Genomic DNA, 12,939 nt, shown 5'->3' on the forward strand with positions numbered 1-12,939 from the left:
CCCCCGCGCTGCCGCCGCCTCCGAGAACCCGTAGCTGCCCCACGCACAGCCTGCCGGGAAGCCCCGCTCCCGTCCGCAAAGCACGCCGGGACGTGAAGTCGGCCTAAGGTCCGCGCTCCCGCGGGCGTCCTGCAGGCTTCCTGGCCGTCAACCCCCACCCCGCGCCTCGGTCCCCTCCCAGGGTGGTCCCCACGAACCCCACCGCGGCCGGTCAGCCGCCCGCGCCCGGCTCCTCCCGCGGGCCGCCTCCCAGCCCCCCTCCCGAGAAGGGGCGCGTTCGCAGGCCCTCAAGGACCCCGCCTGTTCCTTCCCCCAGGCCTGCCCCCGGGAGCCCAGAAGCACAGGACCAGTCACACAAGGAGGTCGAGGGCCGAGGCATCTGCACCTTTATCCCCACGAGGGCGGCTGGGCCTGAGACCCCAACACATCACTCTCCAGAACCCCGCGGAAACAAGGAGCAAGTGCAAGTCCGGGCAACAGGGCCAAGGTCACGCGGAAAGGTCACTGTTATCAAAACGCTCCTGGTCATACACTTCAGCCACCACCTTGCGACCGGCAAACCAGCGCCCATTGAGGGCCTGGATGGCCTTGTGAGTCTCAGAGGCTACGGAGAACTCCACAAAAATCTTGACGATGATCTCCGCATCCTCCTCCTCGCCCTGCTTCTCCTGGTAGATGATAACGCGGTTGACAGCACCGAACTTGCCACACTCCTCGGTCACCTCCCCCTCCAGGTCATCATCGATGTCCTTGGGGTCCACCATGTTGCGCAGAACCATCACTGTGGACTGTGCGGGGGAGGGGACAGCTGAGCGCTGCAGCAGGCTGGACCACCACCCCCAGCTGCCCCCCACGGCTACCACCCTGCACAGGCCCCCACCGCCCACCTCCTGCTTGCGCAGCAGCTTCTGCATCACCATGTGGCGGGCGCTGCTGCCGGAGATGCTCATGTGCTCCTGCTCGCTCAGCATCTCCGGCCGCTCCGATTCGGGGAACAGCTCCTCCTCTTCCTTCTCCTTCTTGGGCTCCAGGAGACCCAGCGTTGGAGGGCTGGCCAGGATGGGGTTGACCACTCCCACAGAGGGGATGGTCACCGGAATGGGAGGCCGGGCTGGGGTCACACCTGCAGCAAACCCACCAGGTCCAGCAGTCACGCTCCCCCATCTCTGCCCCTTCTGGGAAAGTGCCCCCCCCCCGCCCCTCAGCCACGGCTGAGCAAGGTCCTACCCGCCCAGGGTTATGCCCAGAGGACTAACACGGGAAGGAGGGAAGGCATGACCCATCCAGGCTCACCTGTGATGACTCCTGGGGCCTGGGCAGCCATGACTGCCTGGGGCAAAGCCCCCAGAGGCTGGGCCAGAGTCAGTGCGGGGGAGACCAGTCCAGGCGTGGCCAGGGTACCCAGCACCGCTGCTCCAGCCACTGCTTCCTGCAACCGGAAGATCACCACACTCAGTCCCCAGTCCGGCCGCCTCCGCTCAAGACCACACCAAGAGCCAGCCCCCAAAGGACGAGGGAGGGAGGGAGGGGCTGTCACCCACAAATCAACTATGTGGCTGGGCCATCCCTCACCTGAGCGGTGATCTTGGCTGTGGCGGCAGCGGCGGCCACAGCCGCAGCAGGCGGGAGGCCTCCAGGGCTGGCAGGTGTGAGCAGGGGCATGGGGGGGGGTAACAGCCTTGCCCACTCGCAAGTATTGGCCTCCCAGATCAAAGAGGTTCATGGAAGACACGGCATCCTGGGACGACTGGGCCTTCTCATACTCTGCAGGGCAGGAGCAGTGGTGAGGGGGAGCCACCGTGAGGGGGAGCCACGGTGAGGGGGGGGCCCCACCCTCACTGCCCTCTCTCCAAACTCACCGATGAAACCATAACCCTTGTGCTTCCCAGTCGTAGGGTCCCGGGCAAGCGTGCAAGATTTGATCTTGCCAAAGGCCTCAAAGACGCTCTTGATGTCATCATCTGAAAGGTCCTGGTGCACAGATGCCACGTAGATGCGGTTGAAAGCTCGAGCCTCCTCAGCCAGCTGGTCTATGATGGGCTGGGCCTGGCCTATGTTACTGGGTCTGCCCACCTGGGAGAGAGGCAGGGCACAGAGCCCCCAGTCAGCACGGGCCTGGCCACATCAGACTTCAGGCTTCTGGAGAGGCTGCTCGGCGTCGCCTGGCTGACTGAGAACAGAGCACACACGTGCCAGCCCCAAGGCCCACCTCCCTGGCCCTCACCTTAATGTTCCTGCCTCCTAGCATCACCGAGTTCATCTGCTCCAAGGCGAGCTGAGCAGCTTCTGGGACCTCGTACTCCACAAAGGCAAAGCCCTGGGTATAGGAACGTGCCGTGAGGCCAACAGAGCCCAAGGTGGGGAGGGTGGGGCCTGGGGAGGGGCAGACTAAAGCCCACCTTGTGCTTCATGGTGACGGAGTCCCAGGACATGTCAATGCTCTTGATGGGTCCAAAGGGAGCAAAAGCCTGGCGGATGGTGTCCTCCCCAAGCTCATAGTAGATGGACCCCACGTAGACCCGGCACATGATGGCCAGTGCCCGCTGCCGCTGAGCTGCCATCTGGAGCAGGACACAAGGGGAGAGAGAGCCCCCCGGCTTGTGAGGGGGTGGCAAGAGGCTGGGCAGCCCACTCCCCTCCTGGCCCACCTACCCATTTCCGCCGGGGGGAGGGCTCCCCACGCGGCAGCACAGTGCAGGCCCAGCTCCTGCGGTCAGGGCGGCAGGGGTCGACAGCACCCTACCCCCAGGAAGGAAGGTCAGGCCCAAAGGCAGGACACGGACGCACCCTGGCCCACCCAGGTCCTGGGCAGACTGGCAGCAAAGCTGACGGGGGCCAGGAGGCAGGGCCACACGCCCTCCCACCACGCCCACCTTCCAGTCTGGGGGCCAGGTACCCCACGCGGGGCTGGAAGATCCTCCCCGGGTCCTGGGCGAGTGCTCCGACAGAAGAGGGAAGGGGAAGCCATCCAGGCTGGAGGGACCCGCTAGCGTGGAGGCAAGAGAGGGGGCACAAGACAGGGCAGCTACTGCCCAGAAGAGAGCCCAGGGGAGGAGGTCAGGAGCCCAGATGGGGGCTCACTGGAGAGAGAACAAAGAGCAGCTGCTCCGGTGGGGGCTGGGCGCTCTGCAAGCCCCTCAGTGTGCCGAGCACCTGACCAAAAAGGGCTGGCTGGAGCTCACGCCGGCAGCCCCAAGGCCAGGCCCCCAGGAACATCAGAAGGTGGCAGAGCTGCCAAAAAGAGAAGCCCTGGGGCTCCCTGGAGTAGGGAGATAACAGGCCCAGCAGGCCCACAGCTCTGCTTGGGCAGACACTGCTTCTGCGCTAGGGCCAGCCGGGGCCGAGGGACCTTTCCACGCCCTCAGGGATGGGCTTCCCACTCGGGCCCCCTCTGCACGATGTGCGAGGCGAGGGGGGGTGTCCCCACAGCCACACGCGGTGGGCCACCAGGAGGAGCTGAGCCCTGGGGAAGACCACAGACCCAGGAGAGGCAAAGAAGATGGGGCCCTGGCTCTAACTTCTCCACAAACAGGGGCTCCCCTCACCCTCACAAGGCCCCCATAACCGGAGGCCAGTTTCCCTCTTTAGATACCATCGGATCTAGGATATAGACCAGGCCTTCCCCTCCCTCCAGGAAGAGCCTAAAAGTAAGGTCCGCATATCCCCCAAACTAGGAATCCCCCCCAAATGGGACTGCCCTCCTCAAACTGGGCTCCCAGAAAGTACGCCTCAGGCCCCTGTTGAGACCGAGGACCCCAAAGTGGAACTATGTCCCCTCTTGCACCAGGCAGCCCGACAGGAAGCCCCATGCCTCTCGGGTCACAACTCCCCAAGAGGGAGCAATATCTCCGCTTCAGTGAGGGCTTCCCAACAGGTGGGCCAAGAGCCCTCTCCCTGACACCCCCCGCCCCCGATAGACGCTTCCCAGAGAAGACACTGGGTCTGTCTGGCCGCACCTCCTGTGAGAGCAGCACACCAGGGATGAGCCCAGGAAGAGCCATGTTTCCCCCCTCAGACTTCCCAGAGCAGGGCCTGGCCTCCTCCTCAGCTTGCCTCTGGGAGATGGAGGAGCATCTCCTTCCCAGACTCCTCCGCCCATGGCAGCCAAGGCCTCAGGCACTGCCTCTGCCTCCTCCCGGGCCCACTCTGGGCTCAGCCCAGCCCCTGGCTGCTCCCTGGCTGCACGGCCCCTACGCCCTGCGGACAGCCAGGCCCAGAGGACCAAGTCCTCGATCTTCCCTCTCCTGCTTGCTTGGCAACCCCCCGCCCCCCCCCCCCCACCCAACCATCCTCCCTCCGGGTCTGATGGGGCCGGGAGTTTTGACTCTTCTCCCCTCGGGGGCCTGACCCCTTCTCAACCCCGGAGCCCAGGCAGCCTGGAGACCAGCAAAGCTGGCGGCCCAGGCATGGCACCTTGTGCGTGCGGGCGACACGGATGCAGCTGGGCCTGGCGTGGGCAGCTACCCTCCTGGCCTGCTGCCCTCCGCAGTTACCTGGCCGGTTAGTTTTAAGGCAGGACCTCAGAGCAGATGGAGGCCTCCCCAGGGGCGGTCCCGGCTGGGTGCCCGCCCACACCACTGGCCCCGCCACGCCTGGCGCTCTGCTGCGCTCGTCCCGAGCTGGCGGGCAGGGCCGGCTAGGGGAGCAAGGTCCCCAGCACGTGGGCTGCACTGCCCCCCTCTAGCCCTGACTAAGGACATGAGCCCCGGAAGAAGTGAGCATTTCTATTGACCGATTGCAAAGGTGAGAGAGGATCTCCAAAGCCCATTGTCACTGCTGCCATCTGAAAGACAGTAAAGACAGAGTTCAGTCTGTTGGAGCCGAGCAGTCTCCCGCTCTTGTCACACCTCACGCAGACAGCGGCAAGGCCCGGAGTCCCCGCCCTGCCAGGGAGGTCCGCCTGCCTTCCCAAACTGCCAGCCAACTGGCCAGCCACCGGCACCTGCCCAGGGGGGCCTCAGAGCCCCAGGTGCCCCGCCCCACAGCCTGGCCGGCAGGGCAGAAGGAAGGGAGGGGGAGGAGGGAGGGGGGAGGGAGGAGGTGGCGGAGGAGGAGGAGGTGGTGGAGGAGGAGGAGGAAGAGGAGGGTGCAGATGGAGCACAGTGAAGAGCCAGGGGGCAGGGGGCTCGAGGCCCAGGCACCTGTCAGCCTCGCCCTGGCCTCTTCCCCACAGCCATGGCTGCTTGTGGCCACAGGGCTAGAGCAGGAGGCTGCTGGAGGCGCCCCCAGCCTGTCCTCTCTGTCCTGGACCCCAACTCAGGTGGTCTGGACTCACTGCAGGGGTCGGGGCCTGACCACTCTCATCCGAGGCCAAGGGGATGGGAAGGAACGCCCCTACATGCTGCACCGCCACCTGGGTGCACAGGCAACCTGAGGCAACAATTTCAAGTCCAAGAGGAGGAGCCAACTCAGGGGGCAGGGCACAGCTACAGCGCCAGGGCAGGGAGGGGACCATGGGCACTCAGCAGACGGGTAAGGCTGGGCCACTCGTGGCCCACGGAGGAGCCTGGGCGCCCCAAGAACGAGTCCTTGAGAAACAGAACCACAACAGCTTGTGGGGATGGCCACAGGCACAGGAGGAAGAGAAGGAAGAGGAGGCGGAGGTGGTGGGGAGGGGCGGCGGAGGCTCCCCGGCCCAGGCGGGTGGGGCGGCCTCCAGCAGAGCCAGCAGCGAGCCGGAGCGCGGGGCCCGGGGGCTCACCTGCAGGTTGGTGAGCTGCTGCTGCTGGTGCGCGATGGTCTGCTTCACCAGCACGCTCTTGATGCTCTGCTCCATGGCGTACTTCTTGGCCTGCGGGAGGAGGTGGTGAGGGGCACTGGGGGGCCCGGCCTGCAGGGGGGTGCACCTTCCTCCGCCCGCCGCCCCCCAAGCCCTGCCCGCGACTCCCCAGGAGGTGCGCTCTCACCTTCTGGAGGGCCTCCTGCTGCTCGGGCGTCAGAGGAGGCAGTCCCAGCTTCGCGGCTGTGCTCTGCCCGTTCTCCATCTTGATGGAGTCCGTCCCCTGCAGGTGGGCAGCAGGGAAATCATTAAGAACAAGCTCGAGAGCTCCCCTACACGGCCCCCGGGACCCCACCCCACCCGCCCCCGCAGAGCCGCACAAGGCCTCCAGGCCTGGCCCATTCCCCAGCGACAGGCAGCTCGGCCCCTCTACGATCTCCCCGTGCCTGTCCTATGCCTGTCTCCCCCAAGACCCATGCCACTGAGACAGGCAGGTACCTTGGGGGCCTTGGGACAAGCCAGAGCAGCGGCAGGGCCCTGGCCACAAGGCCTCCTCAGGAGTTATGAAGACAGGCAGCAAGCAGGAGGGGCCCAGTGCTCGTCGCAAAACCGAGCCCAGAGCTTCAGCCCCGAGCCGTGCAAGAGAGCTGGCCCCAGCCATCCTTTACAAGGCAAAGGGGTCATGGTCCCCTGGATGTGCAGGGACTCCTCATTCCTGGACCACATGGCATCCACCCCCACCCCCCACCCCTTCCCTCAGCCCCAGCTAGGCTCGCGGACTGCTTGGGCAGAGTTCTAGGGACCACTCAAGGAGCAAGTAAGGGAAAGGGTCTCCCTCCCAGCACACCTCCATGTAGCGCCCCATCCCCACCCCCGCAATGTTGAGAACCTGGAGCTGCTCTCCCCGGCCACAACACCCCATCTCCATCAAACTCCTCCCTGGGCTGTGCTTAGCCCCTGGGAAGAGAAGCCAGGAGCAGACCAGCCACGGAGGAAAGTGGGGCTGTGAGCACCCTAGCCAGGCGAGCATGGACACCAGGAGATATTCCGGGGGAGGGGGTACAGCAGGCACAGCCCGCCGAAGACAGACCCAACGCAACCAGGATTAAGTTTACATTCCTCTGCCAAAACCCATCTCTAAGCTGTCCGCAGGGGAGAGAACAGAGCCGTGCAAGGAAAAAGCAAAGCACAGCTACTGAGCCAAAGAGTGTGTGCACCAGGGGCTGGTCACACCAGCCTGCCCACCAGCTCCCAGGGCCTGGCGCCGCCCAGCAACTGCAAGGACAGACCACCGCCAGCCCCCTCCAGAGGGGGTGCTCTGCTGCCAACGGCACGCAGCCTAAGGAGGGACAGCGGAGAAGGCAGATCCCCAGCACACACATGAGGAGCAAGGACAGAGTTTCAAAGGAGGCAGGAAGGGGCCAGCTGACCCAAACCCCAAGAACCACCATCCTGACCAGCCCAAGTATTGGTTTTCCAGCACAGGGTCAAAGGACAGGAGGGGCCTGGAGGCCCCCAGTCTGGCCCCTAAAGCCTGTCCTCTCCGCCCTCCCAGCTGGCCCCAAGCCCACTTCTTCTTAGTGGGACAGAGGCCCTGAGAGCCAGGGGCTGTGACTCCGGAGCAGGCTGTCACCATGGTAATCAATGCCAACCCCCTTCCAGCCTCTTAGAAACTTTTCAATCTCTTCTTTGTCTTGATAAACAAAAGGCCCTTCTCCCATCAACCAGGGCAGGGGAGGACTGGCTAGAGGGACGTCCTGGCCCTTTCGCCCATCTGCTTCAGCCCCCCTAATTTCTCAGGATCCAGGCTGCATACCACGGCCAGCGCTCCCCTGAGTGTGCCGGGGGGGGGGGCCACAAGAGGGCCCAGCTCCAACAGGCCCCCAGGCCACCTCGCTGAGCCCCCACTACAATCCACTGGAGGCAGGCGCTGCCATGGAGAAGCACAAAGAACCTTATTACCCAGCAACAAGGCCTGGCTCCACCTCCTATAGGGCAGGCTCCCAAGGGCAGAACAACCCCAGCGGGACCAGATCTGCCCACGCCCACTCTGAAGCCCAGCCCAAGCCCCACACAGACCTCCTGCTTTCACTTGCACGGTATTCTGCTTTGTTGTTTTATTCAAATTTCAGATTTGAAATGGAAATCTGTGTTTCTGGTTGTTACTACCCATCACAACCTGCAACAGCACGGCTGCCCTCTGGAATGGCATGATGGCTGGCAACTGACACCGGCTCTGGCTAAGCCCCCACCTGACCATCGTCACCACCTGCCCGAAGTCTGAAGGCACACGAGGCTGCGAGCCACCACAGAAGCAGGGTGGACGCTATGGGGAGAGGCTGCAGCCAGGCGGGAGGCTGGGCAGTGAGGGAGGAGACAGGCACCTCTACCCAGAAGGCAGAGAAGAACCCCTGGGCTCCTCCCACCCCACCCCCATCTCTCTGGGCCCAGGGACAGGCAGGCAGGCAGGCGGGCGGGCGGGCAGGCGGGCCTGCGGGCAAGGACGCTGAGGTCAGTACCTGTGGAGGTTTCCATCTGTCTCCCGCTGCCACCACTGCCGCCGCCGCCGGCTCGGACCCCCCTCCTTGCTGGCCATTGACCTGCTGCAGGCAGGAAGGAGATGCTGTAATGGACAGTCATAAGACCACCCACCCCGGCCCTCTCTCCCCTTCCCTAGCTAAAGGTTAAGTGCCCATGGATGAGAAAGAGAATCCAGCTGGGGCACCGGAAGAGCCCAGCTCTGGCTTGGCTCCTGAACACCCCACTCATTCTGCCAGGACACCTGCAGCTGCCCAGGGCCTGGCACAAAGGTAGCCCGGAGTTGGCAGGGAGTCATCAGGAAAGGACAGGACAGAGAATAAGAGAGCTCCCGCCCCACGTCAAGGAAGGCAACCTCCCTGCACCGGAAGCTGCCCCCGGCCACAGAGCTGAGGGCCTAAGAGATCAGTTCCTCTCTGGCAGACCGGGGCACCTCTCTAGCAGCAGCACGCCCCCTCCCCTGTTCAGCATCGGTCCCAAGGCCTTCCACAGACTCTGGTCAAGCCCACACCCAAGCCCCTCGTGAAGACCCTTCTGAGGAGGGCTGCGCTCTGCATGACAGGGCCAGGCAGGGGCTCTGTGTGCACAGCCTCCCTCCCGCAGTGGACAAACTGTCCAGGGCTGGCAGCTGAGAGCCTGGCCATACCCCACACCCAGAGGGGCCGTGGAGGCACGGCCATGCAGCACCGGCCTAACGGAAGGAAGAGCTCCCAGCTCAACTCAGCAGAATGGCAGGAGCAAAGACAGGCCAAGGGCAGGAGGTGGGCCACGTCACAGGGAAGGGAGACTTGGTCAAAGGGCCTGGAGACCTACTCCACCTTCTCAGAGGCTGCACGGCCGGAACTGAGAGCAGAACACACTTACCCCACTACCACCTTCTAAGACTTACAGCTCTCTAGGAACACAGGGACAGCCATGCCCACTCCATCAGCCCCGTACCCAAAGTCAGAGGCGGACTTGGCCAGAGCGTGTCTGAGGCTTTGAACCCCAAAGTCAGAGGCGGACTTGGCCAGAGCGTGTCTGAGGCTTTGAGCCCCAAAGCAGACAGCACCGCAAGCCTGCGTGTGCTAGAGCCATGGCCAGCGGCACAGACGCTGCGGCTGACGCCCAAGCAGAGCCTCGGCTGAAGCTGCTCCGAGCTCAGCGACGCTGCTACATCAGAGAGAGCCGAGGACCGGGGCCCTTCTGACGTGGGTCCCCCCCAAGTGGGCATACGGCAGCTGGGGACAGGCCCAGTGTCCGGCTTGCCTCGAGTCCTCTGGCACCCCAGGAGCACATGTGGAGAGGAGGCTGCCCTGTCAAGGCCCACAGCAAGGCCCACTTCAGTCTGGGGGAGCAATCCCGTCTCTTGACCCACGAACACAGCCAACCTGAGGGCGCACTCATCAACAGCTTCCTGCTCTCCCAAACTAGCGACCAGCCAGCACAGGAAGCGGGGCGCTGCTGAGGCAGGGCACCACTCAGGGACTTCTAGGGAAAAGTCAGTCCAGGAGCAGGTGCTGCACGGGACATCCTATTGCCTCCAGAAGAGACCAGGTCCCTCGTCCCACAGAGCCTCAGCTTCCATTCTCAGTACACACTAGAAGAGCCGGGAGAAAACTGTCACTTATCATCACAGCTGGTCACATGCGGTCACCCTCTGGCAATGAAAATAGGAGGCTCTGTGACCACAAAGCTCCCCAGCACCAGGCAGCAGTCAGTGCCGGAAGGGGTGAGAAGTCCCCTCTGGGAGGCAACACAGCCACTTGAGTCTGGGCCCCAAACTCCAGCACTGCCACTGCTCACCAGACCAACGAGGGTTATTTCCATCAGAAAACCAGGAAAGTTAAGTAATTCCTTAACACTCGCAGGTTTCTGGCTGCTCAGGCCTTGTGCCCGGGGGCCGGCACGAGGACTCCGTGAGTCACTCCCTGCGCCGTCCGTCTCCGCGACCAGCCGCACGGGTGTGACACCCGAGTCCGATCCACAGAGCGGAGCCGCTGCAGGGCGCTCCCCATCCGCTCAGTCCTCTGCCCGTGGTGTCCTGCTCGCTACCAGACGGCCAGGCTCTGTGCTGGGCACTTCGCATGCAGCAAAAACAAGACGAGACAGGTGCCCAGAGGCAGCCACGAGAGAGGACTTCTGTGGGTCGTGAGCACTAGCAGGAACATCAAGCACAAGATGCAAAGAAAGGGACTGAGGAGGCACTCGGGGCCTAGGCAGCCGCGGAGGCCGAGGAGACAGGGTGCACGGCAGGGTGTTCAGGAGGAGGAGAGAGAGACAGAGCCCACAGGGAAGGCAGAGGCTCTGAGGCCCCTGCCAGATGGAACCCAAGGGTAATGCCCCCAAGCAGGAGTGAGCGCAGCTGTCCCAGGGAGGGAAGAATGGACTGGTAAGTCCGAGACACGCTGTGTGCCACCAGAAGACTACGTCCCTGACAGGAAGGGACGGTGGCCCGTTTCTGCAGCCACCGGGTGGAAGGCACGAGTGACCAGAGCACTTCTGCATCCTCCTGTGTCCTTCCCTAGCAGATCACTAACAACCCAGTTCAGTGCCACTCTACCCTCCCGGAAGAGCCCAAACCCGTCCGAGGGCAGAAACCGGCGTTGTTCAGCAGCCCCGGACCCCAAGACGCCACAGGTTCTCAGCAAGCCCAACGAAGGCGACAAGAAGACAGACTGTCTGGAAATCTGTCTGCTGAACAGGTAAGAAGAGGAACGGATCAGGCCACAGCCGGGAGCCCACGCCCGGAGCCTGATATACGCTGGATTCCGGATCTTCACAGCCTCCCACACCCACAGACACGTGCACGGGTTACCCTCTGGAGAGCACTCCCGGGCAACACAGCCCTGCTGCAAACCCCAGCTTCCAGGGTTCAGACTTTGTGCCCACGCCCACCTCTACCGGGATGCCCGTCGGGCACTGTGCCACAGCGCGGCAGAGACCGCTCTCCCCTCCGTCTGCAGCTGTGCAGGTGCTGCCAGTCAGAGCCTCCGGCAGCCACCGAGGCTGAGCGCGCTCGAGGGACACCCACCACCCACCCTCGGCGGCTCCTCTTCCTCCTCCACATTCCACACCTTCCCGGGAGCGTGGGGCCCCGTCTTCACGCCGCCGCCTGCTTCCCCGGCCGGGTCTGGCCGCTACGTGGGACGCGGCCGAGTCCTCCACCCCATCTCTTCTCTAACTGCCCCTCGCCCAAGTCCCGTGCTCCTGGGCTTCAACGGGAAGACGTGGCAGAAAGGGGATGGCCGGGTCTGCGAATCCCACCCTGGGCTCCCCTAACCGGGGGCCTCTCTTCCCTGGGGGTCTGCTCTCCACCGGGACACGGGTCCAGCCTCCCTCCTGTGGGCAAGCCCCCAGCTCAGGGCCTGGCCAAGGCCTAGCTCTAGCCTACGAAGACTCTGTGACCCCAAGTCTTCCCCATCCTGCCAACCTGCAGCCACCTGCCAACGCTGCCTTCACAGACAGGCCCCATCATGTCCCTCTGGGTGCAGGTCGGTGGCAGGGAACCGGGATGGAGGGACGCCGTGAAGGGCCAGGAGGACACTCATTTGAGAGGAGGCGGAGACGTCGCCGTGGGAGCGCGGCACCAGGGCTCTCCGTCTGAGCGACTCACTCGACGTCACCAAGAAGTAGGTGAGCCCTGAGCGGGGCAGGGCGGGCCCCCGTGGGTGCCCACAGCACCCCGAGCACAGGTCCCTCGGGCTCGCAGTCCGTGGTCTCCGTGTCCGCCCGACCCGCCAGCAGGGCAGGCGTTGCCTGCGGCTCCCCACGGTGGCCCGACACCCGTGCCCGCCCGAGAGGAACGGCTCGAGGAACGTGTGTCAGCACGATCCCCACTCCTCGGTCCGGGCGGAGCCCCTGCAGGCCGGCCAGCCCTCCCCGCAGGGCACCCGCGCGCCCCGCGTCCTGCCGACGGGCCCCGCACGCCCGGCGGCCCCTGCGCTCGGCCGGGAGGAGACGCCATCCGTCCCAGGAGCCCCGCCGTCCGGTCCGGGCCACGGGCGCCCGAGCCGGCACAACGCTGCGACGGCCGCCTGGCGCCGCCCCGAGGCCGCCCGCCCCTGCCAGACCCGCGGCTCCCGAAGGGGACCGCGCCCCGCGCGCCGCCCGGGCCCCGACGCCGTTCGCCGGAAGCCGCGGCCCGCGAGCCGGAAGCTGAGGCCGCGGCCGGCCCCCGCCTCACGCCCGCCCCGCCCCCGCCCCGCGCGACCAGGAGCCGCGAGGGCCCGGGACCGACGGCCGCGGTCCGAGGGGCCTCCGACGCCCTGGCCGGGCCGACGACTGCCCCCCGCCAGCCGGGCGGCGGCCGCGGTAACGGGCGGCTCACTTACGAGAGCTATGGTCGCCGTCGCCATCTTGCGTCCGTCGCGGCCGCCGCGCGCGCCACACGCTCCTGCTTCTTCTGCGGTCTCGCGCGATCTGGGCGCCGGCGAAAGAGCCCGAAGGAGATCGGAAGTCTCGCGATAAAAGGCTCTTTCCCCTTCGAAGGGGTGGGGCTGGGGGAGGAATCAGCTTCCGGTGTGAGGGAGGCCTGTTAAGACCCCGTAACAGAGCGGACGGAAAGGGGCGGGGCGGGGGCGGGGCCGGGCCGGGGCGGGGCGGCTCTGGGCCGGGCGGGGGCCGCGGCGCGCGCAGCCGTCCCCGCCAGGTGCGTGTGCGCGCTCCTCCCGGGCCTCCCCGCCGGCGGGGGCCGGTCCCGC

General features: G+C 65.3%; 1 protein-coding gene across 1 annotated transcript; it reads right to left on the minus strand.

Annotated features, from left to right (window-relative positions):
* Positions 1-363: 363 nt before the first annotated feature.
* Positions 364-12,679, minus strand: PUF60 (poly(U) binding splicing factor 60). The gene is given in 13 exon segments (XM_059395323.1): positions 364-788; positions 888-1,123; positions 1,294-1,429; positions 1,573-1,668; positions 1,670-1,764; positions 1,860-2,073; positions 2,225-2,317; positions 2,400-2,561; positions 4,733-4,783; positions 5,702-5,791; positions 5,907-6,002; positions 8,239-8,322; positions 12,571-12,679. Coding segments are annotated over 13 exon segments (1,677 nt in total). The 5' UTR covers positions 12,595-12,679; the 3' UTR covers positions 364-488.
* Positions 12,680-12,939: the final 260 nt, after the last annotated feature.

This window comes from Mustela nigripes, chromosome 3 (assembly GCF_022355385.1).
Source record: "Mustela nigripes isolate SB6536 chromosome 3, MUSNIG.SB6536, whole genome shotgun sequence".
Taxonomy (NCBI): domain Eukaryota; kingdom Metazoa; phylum Chordata; class Mammalia; order Carnivora; family Mustelidae; genus Mustela; species Mustela nigripes.